Source organism: Megalopta genalis, chromosome 5, assembly GCF_051020955.1.
Source record: "Megalopta genalis isolate 19385.01 chromosome 5, iyMegGena1_principal, whole genome shotgun sequence".
NCBI lineage: Eukaryota > Metazoa > Arthropoda > Insecta > Hymenoptera > Halictidae > Megalopta > Megalopta genalis.
Genome location: NC_135017.1, coordinates 7,115,354 through 7,138,900, shown reverse-complemented (window position 1 = coordinate 7,138,900; position 23,547 = coordinate 7,115,354). Strand labels below are relative to the sequence as shown.

Sequence of the window (23,547 nt, the reverse complement as noted above, 5' to 3'; positions counted from 1 at the left end):
TCGCAACGCGACGCTCTGCAATTTCTGTGATAAAAATAAAACGCGCACCGTTTCACATGCACTGGACCTAGAACGCCCTTGAACCGTAACGTTCGGGAGCAACAACGATTAAGACGATTTGCACAGCAGGAAAATCGGATCGTATTGTTAAAGGTGTTGGTCGGCGACGAGTACAACGCAGGATGGCTGCCGACAAAGCTCGCCGAAGATACTTACGAAATTCTTTCGAGTCACTGCTCAATGATGGAAGAATATTACGAACGCGACAGTAATAATTGCTACATCCTGAAGGCTGGCAGGTAAGTTAAGGTTTTATTGTCGGGCTTGCATGTGAGGAAAATATGAAATGGCGTTCGAAAGTAATAAAAAAAAAGCCGGTGCAAACGTGAAATCTGGAAAATCCGCAATTTTTTACGGTCCCTGCTTCCTGCGCTATTTTACGTTTCTCTTTCGACGCTTTTCAAACTCGTTGTCGTTTTTTCGTTATCAACTTTTGCGTTCTAGCAATTTTTGATAAAATAGCGTGGCATGCAACTGCAATTTCAATTTCTAATAAGATTGTACGTTATGTAACTGCAATTTCAATTTTTAATAAAATCGTACGCCACGTAACTGCAATTTCAATTTTTAATAAAATCGTATACCATGCAACTGCGATTTCAATTTTTAATCAAATCGTAAGCCATGCAACTGCAATTTCAATTGTTAATAAGATTCTATGTTACTGCGATTTCTATTTTTATTTAGTATTGTTTATGCGCATTTGTTTCGTCGATTGCTACGTTTAATTTGTTATTTGAATGTATTGCGCCACCGGATTCGATATTATTGTTTATTTATTACTTGAGCCGTTCGTTTCGTGTTAATAATTTACTGTTAATTTCGTGGCACTATTTTCTTATTTGCCAGATACGGTACAGTAGAAGACAGTTGGCAGAGCAAAGAACCAACGATGAGGGAAGCTTTGAAGAAAGCGGCAGAAGCCATTGTTTCAGAGAAACGTGACAATGAGGAAATCAGACAAATATTGAAGAGCACTGCGGAAAGACAATTGGAGTACGCCTTAAGTGAGTGACTATTTAAAAGGAGCACTTTCTCAATTGAACATACTCGAAACTAAATTTTACAAATAACCACCATCATACAAATCACAATTTTTCTGTGATCTCAATTTTCATTCGCTACAGTTTCAATTAGAATTACCCTAATTTCACCCTAATTTCGTGACTTTAACAATTATTCATAATATGATAGTAGAACGCATCGAAATATACGAAGTTCTAATCGAAATTGTAGCGAACTCATAAAAAAATATAGTCTTCTAATATATTGAATAAGAAACTAATAATTTCGAAAATAATAAATTCCAAATGTATGCGAATAAAATGGCAGAGAATTAATTAATGAAACGAAAGTATAGCACAATCGTATGAAGAAGCGTACCTAAAAGACGATGATGGTATCGACGATATTAAAAGAGACAACGAGGATTCTGCTATAACGGATCGTCTGCCGCGGCTTCTATAAACATTGTTGATGTTCCCAATTTATGTGTCGGCGTAATTAATAATATGATCGTGTCGTGTAACACAGCTTATTAAACCGTATGACGTTTGGAATTTATGCGACAGCGTTGGACGAAACTCGAGAGGGGATCATAACGGTGGTGCGAACATGGAAAGGGAAGAAAAGTCCAAGGTCGGTGGCGTCGTTGAAAACTCTGGCGTCGGATAATCTTCCGTCGGACAACATAATAAACGTGGAAGTAGAACAGGAACCCGGCGGTATTAATCCGAACCACAGGTCGCACAAGGTCTACCTATCCCACGTGTGCCGTTTGCTGGTGAACCGAGTGCAAACTCTGGTTAACGCGTCCATCGAGGCCGACCCCGAGATGAAAAGCAAAAAGAAAATGGTGCAGGAGGTTTACGCCGAGAGCCTGATGCACCTCGCCCTTCTCAGGAACGTGAAACCTTGCGAGGAGACCAACGAACACATACAACGGATTAAGGAGCTTTTAATATCCGGTAAAAATGGCTTTCGTCGGTAGACAGAGCTCCCTCTATATTGCGTTACTCCGCAAGCATCTTTCTATTTTAGCTGCTGGAAAATGGTACTTGGTTTGGGACATAAACACATGATAGAAACACATTCGAGTAGACGATAGAGAACATTCGGGTTCTGATAAGTTTGACACTGTTGACAGATTATACAAGCTTTATTTTACTCGGTAGGCAGACTCTATGCCTGAGGAAATAGATTTTGTTTCACTTGTCTGACTAGGAAGATTTTGTTTCACTTGTCTGAGTAGGAAGATCTTGTTTCACTTGTCTGAGTAGGAAGACCTTGTTTCACTTGTCTGAGTAGGAAGACTTTTTTCACTTATCTGACTAGGAAGACTTTGTTTCACTTGCCTGGTTAGGTTATTATTACATTATTATTACAGTATTATTATTATTATCATTATTACTATATTATTATTATTATTATTATTATTATTATTATTATTATTACTATTATATTATTATTATTATTACTATTATATTATTGTTATTACTATTATATAAGTAATTGTACCACTTGTCCGATTAGGAAGATTTTGTTTCACTGGTCTGACCAGAGAGATTTTATTCCACTTGTATGACCAGAGAGATTTTATTCTACTTATCTGACCAAATAGATTTTACTCTTTTCGTCTGACAACATTGATTTTACTAATCTTACCTGGCAGAATAGATTCGATTACACTTCTCTGACAAAATGAATTTTACTCTATTTGTCTGATTAAACAAACTTGATTCCCGTTTCACTTATATAACTAAACAGACGTTGTCCTATTTGTCTAACTAAAAAGGCCACTTGCCTGTCTAGGGAGACTTTATTCCACTTATCTGACCAAATCGACTTTATTACACTTGTTTGACTAGACAAACTTTACTCCACTTACCTGATTAAGATACGTACTGTTTCGCTTGTCCAACTAGAAACAGATTTTAAATTCGCCTGATCAAGCACTACTTATTCCACTTTGCTTACTAAGTACCTCTAATTCTACTTGTCTCATTAAATACCTCTGATTCCACTTGTCTGACTAAATACCTCCGATTTCACTTGTCTGACTAAATACCTCTGATTCCACTTGTTTGTTGAAACATCTTTAATTCCACTTGCTCCATCAAACATCTTTAATTCCACTTGCTCCATCAGACGTCTCGAACTCCGATTAGACATCTTTAATTTCACTTATTCAACAAAATGAACGTTATTCCATTTCTATGCCCACGCGAATCTCGTTACAACTGTCATTTCAAATACTCCAATTAGTTCAGCGTATTTCCTTAATAACCAAAATTAAACGTACCAAATCGTTTCGTGCGAATATCATTTATGAGAAACGCTTAATCCTCCAACCGTTGGCGTGCTAAAGTAGAAGAGTATGCACATGTGATCTATTGCGCGCAGGTAAATGCCAGAAGCATGGTCCGATACTGGTGAAGGGTGGAAAATATTCCGGTAAATCGTCTCTGCTCTCGAGGATTTACATGGAAGCGAGTTCCTGGCTGGGTTCCACGACATTTCCAGTAGTTCGGCTCTGCTCCTCCACCCCCCGGTCCGCTTACAGTTTAGAGCTGCTTCGAGTACTATGCCAACATATCGGATTCCTCTCGGGCCAATTGGACGGTACCCTGCCGAAAGACGCTTCCTTCGACCCGCTCTATTTGAACAACTGGTTCGGCCAGATCATGAGAAAGATCGAGGAGGAGCCTCTGAAGGAACAGCTGTTGATCCTGATCGACGACCTGCATCGGCTGCTCCCCCTGGAATGCGACATCATCGCCGCTCTGTCGTGGCTGCCTTTAAATTTACCTGCAGGTGCGACAGGAGATAATTAAATTAAATTTATTATTAAATCTACAGGGTGTCCCATAATTATGTTGACATCTGGAAAGAGGGTGATTTCTGAGGTTATTTGAAACAACTTTTTCCTCAGCGAAAATGCAATTCACGGCTTTGTTTAGGAGTTATTAACGAAAAACAGTGACCAATGAGAGGCGAGGTCCAGTTGACGCGAGGCGGTCGAGCCAATGGGCGGAACTGCGCTTCGCGCGACCGTCTCGCGCCGGCCAAGCTCGCTTCTCATTGGTCACCGTTTTTCGTTAATAACTCGCAAACGAAGTCGTGGATCGCATTTTCGCTAAGGAAAAAGTTACTTGAAATGACCTCAGAAATCATCCCTTTCCGGGCGTTGACAGTTTGACGGCCGCGGCAAACATCTCGAAAGTTTCATAAAATTGAAGTATTTTATTCAATGAAATAAAAATTGCACAGCAAATTTATGTGATACTTTACTTTTACATTACTTGTTCAACATTCTTACCTCTTGCGAATTTTAATAAAATGAAGAAATTACAATGGACTAGCGAAGAAATTGATTCTCGAAAATTAAATTTTAAATAACTCTGTTACACACAGAGTGGTCGATGCGACAATCAAAGTATTAATAGCGTAATTATGATAATAATAATATATAATAATAATTTTATTATAATAATAATAATATATGATTATTATTAATATAATATTAATATATTATTATTTATTATAATAATAATAATATAATAAGCATCAATTAGGTAGAATTTACTGTACTTAGGTAGCCACTTTTGGCCAGGTCACCCTGTATAACTACTGTACGTGTTCCAGGGGTGCATCTGGTGGTAACGACGGCCATTCCGCCGGAAATGCTGCGGTTGACGCCAACGCAGAAGGAACGGCTCCGAAGTTCTCAGATCTTGGTCGAACTTCAAGATCCACCGTTGGACGCGCAGGACGCGGATAACGTGTTCGATCAATTAGAGAAACTGGTGGGTCGGTGTGCCGCAGACAGGCTCGGCGCGATTCTGGCCTCCTCGGAGTACGGTCTCTCTGAGACCGAAGTCCTCGAAGTGATCATGCCAACGATCGAAGACGGCCCGCTATTTCTCAAGGACGGGAAATACAATTTCTCGACGTGGACGTTGGCCAGAAGAACGTTCGCCGATTATTTGAAGGTGCTCTTTAAAAATATAACGTGTATATATCAGGTTAGACAAAATTGTAGCTCCGTGTTCCATCGTGCTGTCGAGGCTACGACGGTAATTTAAAAAAACTGTAACAGATCCGTCGCGCATTTGAAAACGATTGAAATAGAATTATACGCCCATGACGCGTCTTACAAAAACTATTTTGCACCGTTGAAGGTTTGCGTGATGAGCGGAAGGCTGTTGTTCTCGTGGCGCTATCCGATCCGAGATCTGGCGAGGAAACGGTACTTCGCTAATCAGGAGATCCTGAAGAGCTACCACGGCGAGCTGGCGAACCTCTTCTTCTCGGAGGAGTTCGATGAGAAGGACGACAAGTCGTCGCCGGAAGAAGAGACGCCAAAGAAGACGCCGTTTCAGAGTACACCGAGATCTAACGACACCGCGTACAACTTGAGGCACGTGGAGGAGGCTTGGCTGCATCTTCTGAGGGCCGGGGACGTCGAGAAATTGAAGAAGTTGGCCGTGTGCGCCTTCGACTTTCTGCTCGCCGCGGTACAAATGGTCTCAGTTAGCTATTTGAGGTGTGTCTTGGAGCATTCGCGGAGGTACTTGCTGGAGAGAGACTTGGAGTTGGTGTATTACACCGTGAGGAAGTGCAGCGACATTTTGACGAGGGATCCCCTGCAACTGGGAGCCCAGCTCATCTGCTGGCTGAGACCTGTCGCCGAAGATTGCGGAGACTTGGTAGGAGACGTTCACCTTCCTGCAGAAATATAGTAAATTCTGCCCAATTTTCCTTCGGATTGCACACAAAAATGGACAATTTGGGAAGAGGAGACACGATTATTCGAGCCTCAACAATTATGAAAACGAGGTCCATTTTTGTTTACAAGCTGAAGGAAAATTAGGGGGAATTTACTGTACCGTTCTTGATCTGTTACAACTACAGTAAATTCTCTCGCATTGTCCCTGTGCTATTTCCACGCCTATGCGCGCTATTCCTGCGCCTATGCTGAAGTTTGACGGAGTCAGTTGCGGCACGCGACGCATCAGACTGGAATCTCCAGAATCGTAGCTCATAATATTTTTTTATTTTAACATTTTAAAACGGAATTCTTTTTTTAACGTATTGCTGATAATTTTCCAATCAAAACATTCCAATCAAATTGGACAGATATTCTGATTGCATAACATAAAACCGATCATGATGTAAAATTGTATGAATAAATTCTAGAGCATGCCGTGTCTGGTCTCATTTTAATTGGAAAAGTCTCACCGATATGTTAAACAAATTTCATTATTTATTAATAGATTAAGAAATGAAGATTAGAAATTGAGATTAGAAATGAAAAATTTGAGGCGTCGTTTTTATTCTTCTGTATTTGTATTAATATACACCGATATGCTGGCCGCTGGCTTTTTAGTTTGCTGACTGCCTCGATTTTCGTTCTCTCTCTCTCTCTCTCTCTCTCTCTCTCTTTCTCTCTTTCTCTTCATTTTTCTCTCTTATAAGATAGCAACTATAAAAGCGAGCCGCGAGATTCAAAGAATCCTGTCTGGTCTCCCGAAATTGTCCATTTTTCGACACCAATCCGAGGGACCATTCCAGAGAATTTCACGGAATTTGTAAGAATAACGTTCGGAAAACAAACAGCTGTATGTGAAAATGTTTCGGATTCAAGGTGAGCAGAATGGTAACAGCGGCGATGGCATGGTGCGACGGCTACACTGCGCCGTTATTAGTGCCATTGAATGGATGGCTGCAGCCACCCTTGCCCCTACAAATTCGCACGCTCTCTTGCCCGCAGGGGGTCAAACTGGTCGAGGTCGCTCCCTCCGGGCAACACGTTATCGTAGTGCCCTTTCAAGGGGACGCCCAACTCTGGCACGTTATGTCCTCCCAGTTGGTCCACACGTTCAAAGGTAAATAGAAACCGCGGTGCTCCCTAATTTTGGCCATTAAAGACGGAACACTGATACCGAAAATCGCCATGATCGTAATCTTTGACCACCTGCCCTGCGTTTGTAATCGTGTCCGTAACCATTATTTTAGGCCACTCGAACCCAATATCATGCTTAGCCGTGACACAACACTCGCAATACTTGCTGACAGGCTCCGAGGACACTTCCATCATCGTTTGGGACATGAAAGAATTCAGTTTAAAGCTAAGAATACGAGAACATATCGCTCCCGTTCTGTGCTTGACCACTGCGCTCAAGAACACTGTGATTGTCAGGTTTACAATTTGTTATTCAGTTACTTGTTAATCTCTTCAAGCTTCTATGCGTCTGGGCAATGCAGTTCGAAAGTCATTCCCGGTTACGTTGGCCGATAAGTTGTCGCGTTTCTCTGTATTTCCATTTGTGGCAAAGAAAAGAAAAAAGAATGAACGAAAAAAACGCAATGACCTATCGGAACCAACCTAACGGAACTGTTTCGTTCAGAATCATACACGAATTACATACATTGCTATTAGATCTGAACCGGTATGCAGGGTGTCCTGAAATTATTGTACAAGCGGGAAACGAGGGGTTCCCCGGGTTATTTCAAGTAACTTTCTCCTTTGCGAAAATACGATCCGCGGCTTCGTTTGCGAGTTATTAACGAAAAACGGTGACCAATGAGCCGTGAGATTAGCTGGCGCGAGGCGGCCGAGCCAAGCCGCGCTCGCCTCTCATTGGTCACTGTCTTTTCGTTAATAACTCGCAAACGAAGCCGCAGATCGCATTTTCGCCAAGGAAAAAGTTACTCGAAATGACATCAGGAACCCCTCATTTCCCGCTTGTACAATAATTTTGGGACACCCTGTATAGATCTGTACAATTCGATCTCTTCTAGTTCCCAAGAACGTTCCTCCACGATCCTCATCGATGTCTCTTTTCTTCGTCATAGCGGCGGCGAGGACTCTAGGATCATCATCACGAGCCTGCTGACCGGCTACGTTCTGATCAAGGTCGACCATCATAGAGGTCCGGTGAACTCTGTCCGCGTCAATTCGGCCGGCGAGATCCTGGTCTCCGGTTCGTCGGACTGCACCGTCTGTCTCTGGTGTCTGGAGAGGTTCACGTTGCTGAAGAGCATAACTCTGCCAACGGCGGTGATGATGCTGGACGTGTCCGCCGATTCGTTGTTCCTGCTGGCCACCTGCGAAGACCAGAAGCTGTACCTGAGGTCCCTTGCCACGGGCACCGAGATTCATACCTTGAGGGGCCATCAAGGCGACGTGAAGAGCATCTGCTTGGCCAAGGACTGTAGAAGAGCTGTCGTGGGCGGGGCCAAGGGCAAGGTCTCCGTCTTCGACATGCACAGCGGTAGATTGACCAGAACGTTGCCTGCCAATCCCTCTGCCGACGTCTCTGCTGTCAAGGTAGATCGTTTATCGTCGATCGTGCGACTTTTAGCGAGACATCGTTTGAAACGCGCGGATGACTTTTCGACCAGGTAACAGAGAAGGACGACTTCTTGATCACGGCGACCGGCGACAGAGTCACCTATTGGAGTTTCCGGGGCGAGGAGGCCTTCCCGAAGACCCTGAAGTCTGGGAAACAGGAATCTCTGCACCCTCACACAGCTTCGATCTCCTGTTTGGACATTTCTAGAGACGGAGCGATGGCAGTCACCGGCGGCGTCGACTCCATCGTGAATCTCTGGCAGTTGAACACCCACGAGCTGCTCTCCACTTTCGAGGGACACATCGCCAGCGTGACCTGCATCGCTTTCTCTGCTTCCGGGTTGTTCGTTGCATCCGGTAAGCGTATTCTGAAGGAAGTTAAGAGTCTAGTTAAGGAGAAAGTTACTTCAAATGACCTCAGGAATCATCACTTTCCGGGTGTTTACATAATTATGGGACACCCTGTAGTTACCGATTATTGTTAAGAATTATAAAAACGAGTCGCATGACTGGAATAATCGTACCTCCTCTCTCCAAATTGTCCATTTTTGTTTCCAAACCGAGCGTCAATAAGGGAGTTAAGTAGATAATTAGTTTCTCATTGAAATTACGTTTGTACATATCTTCGAGTTCAAGATCATTGTATTAGGTCTACCGGAAAGTTCTGTCTGATAATGTCATTGCAAATTTCAATAGATATGCACATGTTCATTTGAGACATATATTTTTGAAAAATGTTGCCCACAAATTGCCATCACGCTGGCAAGAGGTCATAAGTAACGACGGAAATTATATTGTACAATAAATATTATATTAAATTATATTAATAATTTATATTAATTATATATTTATTAATTATACTAATAAATTATATTAGTTATATAAATATTATATTATTTCCTTTCATTTCTCAAACGGACAGAACTTTCCGGTAGACCTAATATAATACACTGACGAATTCGTCTCGACGTCACCAACAAAAAACACGTCGACTTTTAGGACTTTTAGGCATTTCCGGTGGCGCGATTAAAAAATGTTTCGGTCGTAATTTTATCAGTATCGATGTTTCTCGCGCAACATCGATACTGATAAAATTACGACCGAAACATTTTTTAATCGCGCCACCGGAAATGCCTAAAAGCCACCGACGACGAAACTTTTAACCCGTACACCCTGCACACGTTTCAGCTAATTGCATCTTCATTTCAGGCTCAGAGGATAAAACGGTCCGAGTCTGGGGACTGACCTTGGGCCTGATGGTGGCAACGTTCAGGCATCAGGCCCCTGTCACGTCGGTAACAGCTATGTTCGACGGCCGAAGAATCGTCAGCTCGGACAGGAGTGGCGCCATTCGAGTTTGGGCAGCTGATTCCGGTACTCTGATTCAATCCGTTGGCGGACGTGGTCGGTGCATTACGGTTTCCACCGACATGAAGTACGTGCCCATCGTTTTATTGGACACAATTTTGACAGTTTTATCAATCGGTACAATAAATTCTCCCTAATTGATGCTCAGATTGCGCATAATATTTGATAATAATACGTATATTCTCAACCTACAAAATTACTATTAATTTTAAATTAAAATTCACTTTATTAGTAATACCCTCATAGAATCGATCAAAGTAACTGTTAATAAAAATTAATTAAACCATAACACTGTATTGAACTGTATCGGATTTTATATTTAATCTATACAAATTTATAAAAATTAATTGTTACAACTCAAATAATATTTAATCATTCAAATCTACTATTGCTTATAATAAAATTAAAATATAATATAATAATAATAAATATATAATAAATATAATAATAATAATAAAATATAAATATAATAATAATAAAATATATATATAATAATAATAAAATATATATATAATAATATAATAAAATCGAGCCGCAAGGCTCGAATAATCGTACCTCCTCCCAAATTGTTCATTTTTGCGTACAATCTGAGTGTCAGTTAGGGAGTACTAATAAGTACTAATAATAGCGATAAATACCATTTCAGGTTTGCGGTGTGCGACACGGGAGACAATCAAGTACGAATAGTAAGCTTGGGGACCGGCCCGGAAGAGAAGTACCAAGTGTCGCATTCCCAGGACATCACCTGTCTCGTGGTCACCCCGGACTCTCAGTCTCTGATCACAGGCTCCGTGGACATGAGCCTGAAGGTTTGGCAGCTCGCAGGAGGGAAATTGTCGCAGGTGCATTTTCAAACGTCTACAACCCTCTGACTTGGCCCTGGTCCCCTTTGTAACTAGAATTGCTGAATTCCGGTTTAGAAAAATTACTGATAACAACCGTCGATAACAACAATAACGTCGGAAATTTGGACGCAGGTCCTGGTGGGTCATACGGACCACGTGACCTGCGTCGCGGTCGCCGTTCTGGACAAGGCAATCGTGGTGTCCGGGTCGAGGGACGCGAACCTAATCGTCTGGGACATCAACACCGGCGCCGACGTGCACACCCTGAAAGGACATCTAGGCTTCATAACTTGCGTGAGGCTGTCGGGCGACGGAACCTTGGCAGCGTCCGGTAGCGAGGATAAGAGTCTGATCGTCTGGGACACGAAGAAGGGCTGTTCCCTCAGCAGCATCATGCTGCACGTGCCGGTGGTGGGTCTGGAGGTGGCTATGGACATGTCCAGGCTGGCTCTACACCTGCTCGAGCACAAGTGCATGCCTATACTCTGTTTGCACAACACTCCGGCCCAGTATGTCAAATTGCCCGACTACGTCGCACCTTGGTGCGACGTCAGGGACATGAGGCCGGCGGGTCCGAAGAGACCCACGAAGAGATTGCTGAAGAAGGAGGTGTCGTTGGACAGCGACACTTGGCGCAGGAAGTACGGTCACCTGACATCAGGTAGGACCGTCAACGTTTTATTTCTTTCGAAAAGCATTTTTTTATGTAAACATTTTATGCAGATATGTTAACTGAAAACTGAACGGGGAAACGAATCTTTCAGGGATGTCGGCGTCGTCGGTGGAGAATCTTCAGAGACGTTTCAGCGTGAGCACCTCCATGGATGAGATCAGCAAAGTGGGATTAACGAGCAGTTCGTCGGGACTGGGCCCGGAACAAGCTGCTCTTGCCCAGTCGCAACATTTTGACCAATTAGAAGCGCTTTGGAACATACAGTCACCGCCATCCAGGTCACGATCACATGGTAGAACCTTGTCCAAGCAGAGTTCCCTGCAGGCCACACGGATCTCCGACTCTGAGGAGGAGGGTCAGTAACATCTCCCCATAAAGAATAATTTATAAGCCATAATAATATAATAATAATAATAATAATAATAATATAATAATAATAATATAATAATAATATAATAATAATATAATAATAATAATATAATAATAATATAATAATAATATAATAATATAAGCCATATAAATATAAGCCATCTAAACTCTGTCTAACCGGTGTCTATACAGGGTATCCCAAAATTATTGTACAAGCGGGAAATGCGAGGTTCCTGAGGTCATTTGAAGTAACTTTTTCCTTAGCGAAAATGCGATCCGTGGCTTCATTTACAAGTTATTGGCGAAAAACAGTGACCAATGAGAGGCGAGCTCGGCTGGCGCGAGGCGATCCAGCCAACGAGCGCGCGAAGCCCAGTTCTGCTCATTGGCTCGGTCGGCTCGCGCCAGCAGGTCTCACCTCTCATTGGTCACTGTTTTTCGCCAATAACTTGTAAATGAAGCCACCGATTGCATTTTCGCTAAGGAAAAAGTTACTTCAAATGACCTCAGGAATCCCTCAGGAACCCCTCATTTCTCGCTTGTACAATAATTGTGGGACACCCTGTATATTCTTTCCAATTTCTTTGAACCAATTCGTCGAATCCTAAGTTTATATGCATATTTCGAACATTTTGCATACATAAAGTACACAATCAGCTTCTATGTATCCAGCACTGTTAGGCAAATCTGTTTCATGATCTCCAACCAAGAAACAACTTCCAATCAAAGAAAAAAATATTTTTATGACAGCCTGTAATCTAGAGACTTTGATGATCTAATGTTAAATTTTTGTTTTAGGTCTACCGGCTTAAGGCACAGTCACATTAGAAATCAAATCCTGAGAGTCTAATCTCTGGAAGATCCTAATCATCGTACCTTCTTCTCCATTCGACCAGTAGAGGAACGATGGAGAAACAAATAATGGAACAAATAGGAAAAGAAAAAAAAATACAAAAGTACGTCCCCCGCAGCAATGCTCTAAGTTACGAAATATTCTCGTGTGTCCGATGCAATAAACGTGTGTGTATGGAATATACATCTACACGCGTAATATCGATATTTAAAGAGGAATAAATTGAAGTGGTTTATTTTCATCGTTCATCGCCCCACCTGCTCGCGAACGATTATATTTTCGTTCGACGTTGTTAGTTTACCAACAAAACTCGTTTTGCAATGAATTTTCTGGCGACTTTATTTCGCAGAAATAACATGTATATATTATATATTCTTATTTATACATATATTAATCGTGATTAACACTTTACCTACTGGAACCAATGAACGTTTCAACGATTGTGCTGTACCGGGGAAAAATTGAAATAATATATCGATCTATGAATAGATTTGCTGTCGCAAATGGCAAATGTTTTTTCTAGAATTTGCGAAGTCACTTTTGGCAGGTAAAGTGTTAATTAACGGGCAAGATGCAAATATTTTACGCTTACAAAAATAATCATTTACAAATTGCAATGTATGTTTACTAGACTGCAGGCGTTACACATTTATAATAATAATTTATTATAATTCCTCTTGTGTGTGTGGAACAACGTGACATGGAAAAATATTTGTGTTGATTGAGTGAGATTGCCATTTTTATCGGAGTCCAGCGAAATCTTGTAAAAGAAACTTCACTTGAATATTTATATTTGCATAGAGAGCTGCAGTCTATAGTGTCTACACTTCAATCTTCTGTAGGTTGATCTGCGTAATAATCCGCCATTACTCTCCAAGCCCGCGGCGCCATAAATCCTTCCGGCGGATTTTCGCCGGATTTCGCCAATTCTACAATGAAAAGAAAAATGTTGATTTGTTAAGTTTAAATTAAGAATAACTTTAGATGCGTATTTATTTGCTCGTTGAATAATTTTTAAAAAGAGAACCTCCTATTTCGCACACACAATTAACTCAATCGCTGTTACTTCAATGCCGGTTTCGTAATCAATTAATTTAACGTAACATTAATATTTTTAATTGTAAGGTTTCTACCATGTCGTTTTTGTACATTTGTATTAGACTGTTGCTTTCGTTCTCGATGTCAGTGTGATTATTATGTCGGTGTGTACATTAATTTATACATTAATTTATTGTTCGGTGGCCATATCGGCAGATTATTTTTGAGCCATTGGCGTCGAAGTGTACCGTGCACACGTATTTTCTACATCGATATTCAATATTGATATTAATTTCGTATTTCTACAATTGGCATCGATGTTAATTCCTTCAGCGGCCCATATTGGTATCCAGCTGATTTCAGATCTGTTACTTTCCGACGTTGATGTGTACTGTTAATGCACATGTTGTCCATCAATGTTTAGTATTAATGTCAATCTTGAATTCAAACATCCGATATCTCAATATCAATTTTGTACATTTATATTAAATTGAAAGTTTTATTTCCGATATTTAAGATCAACGTCGTTCTACTCATTCATCGTTCGGCAGCCATATCGGTGGCCTCCAATTAAATCCTTGAAACTCTTAGTTTTAAGATTATCTCTGTATTTACATTAGTGTTGACAAATGTAACCGACCTCGCATCTTAGTCCCCGATATGAAAATGAAGTCCTGAGATCGCTGGGGCTCGAAGAACGACATTTTCTTCGACTTCTTATCGAATGCCGCCACTCTGAATGGGATTATCTCCAAACTTTGGAGACCCGGCGCCATTGACAACACTCTGGATCCGTGCGTCCCGTCGTACAAGCCACCTGATGTCGCAAACATAGTTTATTTAATTCACAACAATCGTATCCAGGCTCTCCGAGTAATATGTTTTCGCTTTACCATCCGGAGTTTTGGATTTGTCAGGATGAGGCAAACCAGCAGGATCACGTCCGACAATGTAAAAATCAGCACCGGCCATCATCCTTGCCTTGGCATGCCACTGCACCTGCGATAATTCGTAGTAATATTATATATTATATAATATTATATTTATATTATATTTATATATATAAATATAAAAATATATAATTATATATTATATTATATTTTATATATGTATATATATAATTATATATTTTTATATTTATATATATAAATAATTCGTAGTAATTCCATTATTTGTTTCTAGTAAAAATGGTAATAACAATTACAGTTCTGAACCCGTTTCTAAGTCAATCGCTAAATTGCAGACAATATGTTATTAATACCTCAGAGGGTCCAGCGTACAACATCGGACTTGGGAAAATGGCGAGAATTGTGTCCTTATGTAGAACTCCTTCTTCCAGAACACAACGGTGTTGTTTTATCCTTATCGGCAGCGGCACGTCGTCCTCCTTCGTCCATCCTCCCAGCGGATGCAGCAGAAGGACCGGTTTCTTGAAGCCTCTTTCCTCCACGAGGTACTTTCTCGTATCCTGATTATTATTGCAGACTATTTTTCATACGTGGACTTCGCAGTCGGACACGGTTCAATTTAATTGCAACGTTTCGGAATTGTACTTTGAAACACGGTAATTTCTCCCGGAAATGTTCGGAGGTTGGAATTGAAACCGGCAAATCTGAGAATGCTAAGTCGCGATAATATGAATACATAGTGATGCTAGAATAAAAGCGATGGCCTAACTTTTTTATTTCTAATTTTTTGCCACGATTCGGAGGCAATTCGGAGGCCACGTGCCACGATTCTGAGGCAATTCTGAAGTCACGTGCCACGATTCGACGGTCACGTATTTAGAACAGTAAATTCTCCCCAATTTTCCTTCAGCTTGTGAACGAAAATGGATAATTTGGGAAATGGAGATACAATTATTCGAGCCTCGCGGCTCATTTTTATAGCTGCCGATTGACAACAATTATAATTGACGCTCAGCTTGGAAACAAAAATGGACAATTTGGGAAGAGGAGATACAATTATTCGAGCCTTGCGGCTCGTTTTTATAGTTGTTGACAATCGGTAACTATAAAAACGAATAATCGTATCTCCTCTTCCTAAATTGTCCATTTTTGTTTACAAGTAGAAGGAAAATTATTGAATTTACTGTACCTCCCACGTACCTTGTAACTCCGCGGTTTTTCTTACTTGACTCCGACGACGCATACGACTCGCATCGACGTAGCAATAAATTACATAGGCGTAGGACTAGCACAGCGAAATTCACAGCAACCCGAAATCTGGCATTTCCGGGAGAAATTACTGTACCTGCATTAAAAGCGCATGGCCGTTATGCACCGGGTTCCTCAATTGAAACGCGAAAACGACGTCGGCGCCCATTTCTTTGCACTTCCTCCGTATCTCGTTGGGGGTGAGCCTGTAATCATCCAGGCCATCGTTCCACCGGATTCTTTCAAAAACTTCAAGCTCCCCACCGACCAGCCAGTCGCCTGAGTTCTGAATCATTTTAACATGTGGATGGCCTGGATCGCTGGTTCCAAATTCCCTGGAACACCTGCAATTATAAAACAAGATGTACAAATATATTACATTCTCATAATACAATTACAGAAAATTCTCCCTAATTTTCCTTCGGCTTGTAAACAGAAATGGACGATTTGGGGAGAGGAGATACGATTATTCGAGCCTTGCGTCTCGTTTTTATAATTGATGACATAAAAATGAGCCACGGGGCTCGAATAATCGTATCTCCGCTTGCCAGATTGTCCATTTTCGTTTACAAGCTGAAGGAAAATTTCGGAGAATTTATTGTATGTCGGCAATGTCATCGGTGAACATTTTCGGAAACCGAAAAAATCGATTTGACAAGATGAATAGTTTGTATCGGGACCTTTCTTCCTTCCGGTGTGCAAAAAATTCAGGACTGCGTAAAATTGCCACAGGACGACCTTGATGCTTCAAGGTCAATGCTGGCGCGTCGTTGCATCGTTGCTTCTCAGTCGCGGTGACCGGAAGTACGATGGGTATCGACTGATTGATAACACCGCCGTTTTGTTCCAGAGTTTTGAAATGTTGACACTGAAACAAATATTCAGTATATTGTTGAGCTTTTCTTCTACGATTTTCAATTGTCCGCAGCTCAAACGATCTTCCCCCACCTGCAAGTACTCCTGCTCTCTCATGAAACCTCTTAAGGGTGTCGCCCAACCCTCGGCCAGCACTTGGACCCATTGTAAGTCAACGTTACTAATTTCGACACCTGAAAATATCGGAGATTATTTTTCTCTAATAATTACATTAAATTCTCCCTAATCGACGCTCAGATTGTGCACGAAAATGGACAATTTGGGAAGAGCGGATACCATTAGTTTTCGTAATTTTTATAGTTACCGATTGTCAACGACTATAGAAACGAGCCTCATGGCCTAAATAATCGTATCTCCTCTTCCCAAATTCTTGTGCACAATCTTAGCGTCAATTAGGGAGAATTTACTGTATCGAGTACTAATTCAGCAAATATTTTTCAGAAATCTGAACACGAAACGATGGGACGACAAAGAAGGAAGACATACTCGGAAGATTCTCTGCTTCGAGTTTAACTGCCTCGACCCTCTCGCTGGCGACGAAAAGCTCCTCGACATCCCTGGGAATCCTTGGAATAATTCCTTCCCTCTCCAACAAATCGATCACCATGTTCGTCGACTTCTCCACGCTACGAACTTCCGTGTTCACGATCAAATCCGGCTGCCTAGGCACCTCGTATTGCTGCCCAACCCCAGTGAAACTGCGAATCATCCCTTCCCGCGCCTTCTTGTACAATCCTTTAACGTCCCTTGCTTCGCAGATGGCCAACGACGCTTCCACATAGATCTCGAAGAACTTTAAATCGTGTTCCTCGACGATCTTCCTGGCCAGCCTTCTGTCGTCCTCGAATGGCGAAACGAAGCTGCAAATGGCCACCACGCCGCAGTCGGAGAACAACTTGGCAACCTCCGCTGCCCTGCGAACGTTCTCTTCGCGATCCTCTTTCGTGAAACCCAAGTTCCTGTTCAACCCTCGCCGGATATTGTCGCCGTCCAGGCTGTAGGCTGGTATCCCCTGCAACCGGGAAGCCATCCGGGTAAAAATAGATCAATTCTTAATGGGGAACAAAACTATTTTAGGAGAAAAGCAGAAACTTTTCAGCTTTAGGAATTTGTAGAGCCTCAACTGTTGCTGTTTTAAAAATGTTCTTCGCGTAGAACGAACTTGTAGATTCGATTAACGCTAGATTTACGGAACCTGTCGAAATGACGGGTCACTAATTTTTTCATTTACTTACGGCGAATGTTATAGTCAGAATAAATGTCTTGTTGTTACTTTTATAAACTAATATAAGACAATTTTTTGTGTGATTTTTGTGCTCCGTAAATCTAATGGTAAATAGAATGGTGTACAGTAATTTCTCTTGGAAATGCCAGATTTTGGGTTGCCGTGAATTTCGCTGTGCTAGTCCTACACCTATGTAATTTATTGCTACGTCGATGCTAAGGAATTCCCGGAAGACAATACAAAATGGTCTGTTTGGACAAGAAAAGGGGAAGAAAAACTGCTGAGCTACAAGGTACGTGATAGTTATAATAATTTCTCCCTAATTCGCGCTCGGATTGTGCACAAGAGTGGACAATTTGGATGGAGAAGACACGATTATTCGAGCCTTGCGACTCGTTTTCATAGTTACCGATCGTATTTTCCCAAATTTTCTATCTTTGTGCGCAATCTGTGCGCGAATTAGGGAGAAATTACAGCAATAGGTACATGACCGTTGGAACGTGGCACGTGGCCTTCAAATTGCCTTCGAATCGTGTCACGTGGCCTCCGAATTGCCTTCGAATTGTGTATAATTATTAGACTCTTTGAGCAAAATAAAAATTGACCTCCGAATTGCCTTCCCAATCGCGTCACATGGCCTCCGAATTGTCTTCAAATCGTGGCACGTGACCTTCGAATTGCCTTCGAATCGTGTCATGTGGCCTCCGAATTGCCTTCGACTTGTGTATAATTATTAGACTCTTTGGGCAAAATAAAAATTGACCTCCGAATTGCCTTCCCAATCGCGTCACATGGCCTCCGAATTGTCTTCAAATCGTGGCACGTGACCTTCGAATTGCCTTCGAATCGTGTCATGTGGCCTCCGAATTGCCTTCGACTTGTGTATAATTATTAGACTCTTTGGGCAAAATAAAAATTGACCTCCGAATTGCCTTCCCAATCGCGTCACATGGCCTCCGAATTGTCTTCAAATCGTGGCACGTGACCTTCGAATTGCCTTCGAATCGTGTCATGTGGCCTCCGAATTGCCTTCGTATCGTATCACGTGGCCTCCGAATTGCCTCCGAATCGTGGCAAAAAATTAGAAATAAAAATGTTAAGTCATCGTTTTCACTCCAGCATTACTATGTATCCATATAAACGTGTACCGGCACGCTGGTCGCTGCCTTTTTCACCGACTGCCCCGAGTTTCTATAAAAACGAGCCACGAAGTATCGTGACTTAGTATTCTCAGAGATTCGCCGGTTTCAATCCCGACCTCCGAACATCTCTGGGAGAAATTACTGTATTCTGCATATAGAATCGTTGATGTTTAAACGTGTCCAGTATCATTTCTGGGATGTCTAATTGTTTAGGAAACGGGGACACTTCCGGCTTTAGAAATTTCTTCTTCGTTAACTGCAGAAGCTATGAACATGTTTTTGGTGTAGAATGATTTTGTGTGCTGTATCGAGTTTTATGGTGTATTTTCGCGAGGCCAATGATGTTCGAGCTATATTTGAGAAATATTTTTCTCGTTTATTATTATTATTATTATTCGTTTATTCGAATCGAACAGGAGTCAGCTGTTGAGTTCGAGTGAACCAGCTGTTGAGTTTCGTTTGGACGAGAATTTGAGCGTCGGTCCGTTACTGGCTGTCATTAACTCGCCTGAGAAATGAGGTAGTTCTCGAGTTGGAACGAGATCGAAGTCTTCCCAGCACCGGAAAGTCCCGTTAACCATACGGTGCAGCCACGGAATCCCTTGAATCTCCCATAAGACTCTCCTCGTTTCTCACGCGACACTTGATGGATCTGTTGTATCACGTTCGATGCGATGATCTGCAATCACGCGGCACAAATATATCTAGAATTTACAATGTTCTTCGGTCATTTTCACAAGAATTATTCATCTGAAAATATGAAGTCTGAATGGTGCGCTTCGCATATTTTCATAGAAATCATTTTAAAAGCGAATAATTCTAATTAATATCTGACGAATTGATAACAAAAATTAGCGACAATTAGTATCATAAATGGGCAACAATAATTGGTAATAAATAGCATTTAAATTAAATCTAGTAAAACTTTATTCTCTTTGTCATGAAATTAACAATAATGATTATTAATAAATAATGTTCAAAGTAATAAAACTCTAGTAATCTTTGCAATTGAATGAAAAATAAAATATGCAACGTTTTCAATATTTTTTGATATTTTCGAATATTATATACGCACTGTGAAGTAAAATTCGTTTAAAAAATTCTAACAAATGCGAAGAAACATGAACTTAGTCATTGTTCTATGAGAATATTAATTATCTATTAATTATTCAATAATTTTCTGAGACCATCATTACATAATCTCGACGCATTATACCTTATCGCTTTTCCTGCATGTGGACCGCTCCTCCACGAACGAGTTCAAGTACATGCCCATTTCGAAAACAATTCTACAATTATAATTGTCGAACGTAATTTTTGCACGTCGTAACCCAGTTGAATTTTTACACAATTGCAATTCCTTTATCGACTTTCTAAACAACGCAAAGCATTTACAATGTTTACGATTTCATTTTTACACAATTATGATTTTTGAATTTACTTTTTACACAATTACGATTCTTCAATTTAATCCTTCAATTACAAATTGTTTCACACAATTTCGACTATTCAATTTATAATTCCCTCAATTTACCTTTTACACAATCTCAATCTTTCAATTTAATCCCCTTAATTTTCTTTCTACACAATTTCGATTTTTCAATTTAATCCCCTTAATTTTCTTTTTACACAATTTCGATTTTTCAATTTAATCCCTCAATTTACTTTTTACGCAATTTCAATTCTTCAATTCGATTCTTTAATGTACTTTTTACACGACTACAATTTCTCAGTTTAATTTCACAGGATCGCAGCTTCTTCGATTTAATTTTGACAACAATTTCAGCATACGCAAGCAAAAGTTTTCCCTCGTTCTTTTTAAGCGAACCGTACGGTTATTTTCACTGCGAAGGTGGACAGCGCGGAGCAGATAGTTTAGAGTATTTTTTTTAACGACACACAGGATGAACACGATAAAGAAAGTGTACTACTCGGACACATGGCTCCCACTCGACTGGTGAAGATCCGAGGCACTGTCCACAGCGAGAAAGTTAAACGAAAGTTAAACGAACCCGGCAGTGGAATCGAAAAATTCCACGAGATTCCTCGAATACCGGCAAGGAAATCGTGGGTTTGATAGATGCGATATGGAACGTAATGCAAACGTCGCTTGACCCTCCATACTATTTATTAGACACTAATCGGAAACATAAAACATACAGGGTGGCTCGGTAAAATATTCAAAGATTTTCCGAAAAATCGCGCAACAACAAATCCCGGCTTATTTCAAATCTCGAAATTTCTACTTTCGTAATTCGTCGTTTATTTTCTTTATCCTCCATGGCAATTCGTGATGTATATACTTGTATAATAAATGGCAAATTAAAAACAATTTTGTTATCGATAATATACTGTGGATTAGAATGTCTCTAAAATCATTTGAAAATTTTTTTTTCCTTAATAATACCACCGCAGATTTGAAGATTGGAGCTTCCTCTTTGCAACGAGCCCTTGAAAATTGAAGTGTGATTTTTTTTGGCTGTTTTATTTGGGGTAGAAACGAGGAACATGTACGTAGGTTGTTGTATACCTTATATTATCGTAAGGATAGAAGCACACAGTTTTCAGTGAAAGTTCAATAAAACTATAAAAAGGGATTTAATGTTAAGTTTTAATTAATTCATTGAATTACTTTTAATTTATTCTTAAGATTTTTACAATGTAATTATTTTTTATTGATTCAAAGATTGCTTGCAACAGTCGAATTTACTTTGTTGTTCGATACTTGTAACAAATACTTTAGTCATTTATAATCAATGAAGACTAAAACTGACGCCTGTTAGTATGCAACCATCTGTACAGACGTGTATCTCTTATTGTCAACCAGCTCGTTATTTAAATCGAACCACCCGGTATATAATTAAGCAAAGAAAAATGTTCATATTGATTTTAACAACTTGTAAAATAAATTATTCATTATCTATTACTTGAATCGAATTAATAATACATTGAATAAAGAATAAATATATAATTATGATAAATAAATATCATTTAAAGTTACATTTTCATTCTGTTGTTCTAACTAGGAAATGTACATTTTTGGATACTGCTTTTGTCACGATATCGTAACGAAAATATTTCGGCAAACCTTTTTGTCAATTATTTCGGATGCGTGGCAGTGAATAATTGTTGTTGTTAGATGATGGAGAAAAAAATGGGAACGCGGGACTGATAATAATGCGTGATCTAGTTTCACGAGAGTGAAACGTGCGTATTTTAGCCGCGTTTCGGAAAAATAGTTTCGTCGACCGAGAATCGACCACTTCACTGTACACATGTATGTACACATACCTTTGAATGTTTATCCTTGAATTTAATACAGACAGATGGAAAAATGAATGAATATAAAATGTAACAAGATGGTTAATAAAACTTACATACAATGATATTATCAACTAAACAATTTCATTGGAACTGCTCCGTTATCAAATGATTATTTTATTATTAACTATTATTACTGTTTCAGTACAATTTCTAAGGTGTTAATTATAGTATCACTAGAAAGTTAAAGTATTTTACGATACAAGAAATTTTAACATTTATTATGATGTGGTTATATTAAATGAGTTATATTAGTTATTGTAGATGAAGAAATCATTAATAAAAACATCATCAAGTCCACACAAATAGAAGAGAAATGAAAATAAAAATTCTCAACAAAATACTCAACAAAATACACTTGATAATACACATTCAAGATAAATTGTTCAAGTTGAAACTATCTGAACATCGGATGAAAATGGAAGAATTATTTTTGGTATTAGCTGAACAATAAGTAAAAATGAGAGGATTATTTGGAAGTAGTTAAACAACACATAAAAGTGAAGGAATTATTTGAAACTCACATGCTTGCATTCTCTGTTAGACAGTCGACCGTCATTTTCACAAATCATTGCTTTTAATTAATAGACGCCCAGTTGGCAGCACGGCTTCAATACTGTTGCTGGACGCGATAAATATATTTTTCAACGGAGATCGTGTAAACAATAATGATCTCTGTGGAAAGACTGGATAACTGGAGACACGTGTTCTTTCATATATTGCCGCGAAGGGTTACAAAGATGTCTTTTTCTTTCAGGGGGGGAGAAATTACCCACTTTCTCTATCTGTCTCTCTCTCTCTCCTGCTCTCTCGCCCCTTCTCTCTCTCTCTCTCTCTCACTCTCTCTCCTGCTCTCTCGCTTCGTCTCTCTCCCTTTTGCTCTCTCTCTCTCTTTAACCCGTTTTCTTGAACGGTGGCCCTGGAAATAGGAAAAACCGAACGCCGATGAAAAACTCGAGGACACATAACAGTGAAATTTGCAATTTAGTGCAGCAACGTTTGCGTTGGCCTATTTTAGTATTCGCGGAACGAAAATCAGATCGGAAGTCGGTTCTCCAGTTTCCAATTTTCTTGTCTTAGATTTTGTATCGCTTTGTCTTGTTCTCTGTCTGATTATTTATCCTTGACCTAAATAGATTTTCTATTACACTTGGTTTAATACTTACTGTTCTCTGTTTTTTAATTTGACATTATATTTTATCTTTCAAATCGGAGTAGAAAGAAATTGCATTAAAGCAATTATTGTCTTTTACTTTTATCATATT

General features: G+C 40.0%; 2 protein-coding genes across 5 annotated transcripts in view; one reads left to right on the top strand and one right to left on the bottom strand.

The window, feature by feature from the left end:
• Window positions 1–14,078, top strand: part of LOC117222418 (protein qui-1) — a 37,745-nt gene extending 23,667 nt beyond the window's left edge. For 3 of the 4 annotated variants that reach the window (XM_033474097.2, XM_033474098.2, XM_033474100.2), the window contains 15 exons: window positions 154–299; window positions 910–1,067; window positions 1,632–2,027; window positions 3,463–3,873; window positions 4,705–5,051; window positions 5,241–5,768; window positions 6,707–6,947; window positions 7,078–7,261; window positions 7,918–8,392; window positions 8,467–8,773; window positions 9,626–9,851; window positions 10,431–10,626; window positions 10,762–11,290; window positions 11,394–11,657; window positions 12,470–14,078. In XM_033474097.2, coding sequence (XP_033329988.2) covers window positions 154–299; window positions 910–1,067; window positions 1,632–2,027; window positions 3,463–3,873; window positions 4,705–5,051; window positions 5,241–5,768; window positions 6,707–6,947; window positions 7,078–7,261; window positions 7,918–8,392; window positions 8,467–8,773; window positions 9,626–9,851; window positions 10,431–10,626; window positions 10,762–11,290; window positions 11,394–11,657; window positions 12,470–12,483 — 4,422 coding nt within the window. In that variant the 3' untranslated portion in view covers window positions 12,484–14,078. Of the gene's footprint in view, window positions 1–153; window positions 300–909; window positions 1,068–1,631; window positions 2,028–3,462; window positions 3,874–4,704; window positions 5,052–5,240; window positions 5,769–6,706; window positions 6,948–7,077; window positions 7,262–7,917; window positions 8,393–8,466; window positions 8,774–9,625; window positions 9,852–10,430; window positions 10,627–10,704; window positions 11,291–11,393; window positions 11,658–12,469 lie in introns of those variants that run through there. The other variant, XM_076522364.1, reaches the window with a different exon arrangement.
• LOC117222420 (bifunctional 3'-phosphoadenosine 5'-phosphosulfate synthase 2) lies at window positions 12,838–21,032 on the bottom strand. Its single transcript, XM_033474102.2, has 10 exons — window positions 20,178–21,032; window positions 19,470–19,640; window positions 17,081–17,606; window positions 16,667–16,767; window positions 16,399–16,586; window positions 15,816–16,062; window positions 14,824–15,030; window positions 14,456–14,561; window positions 14,203–14,379; window positions 12,838–13,453 (listed from the first exon to the last, which is right to left on the bottom strand). The coding sequence occupies exons 1-10, from the start codon at window positions 20,235–20,237 to the stop codon at window positions 13,353–13,355; spliced, it is 1,884 nt and encodes a 627-aa protein (XP_033329993.2). The 5' UTR covers window positions 20,238–21,032; the 3' UTR covers window positions 12,838–13,352.
• Between the last annotated feature and the right edge of the window lie 2,515 nt (window positions 21,033–23,547).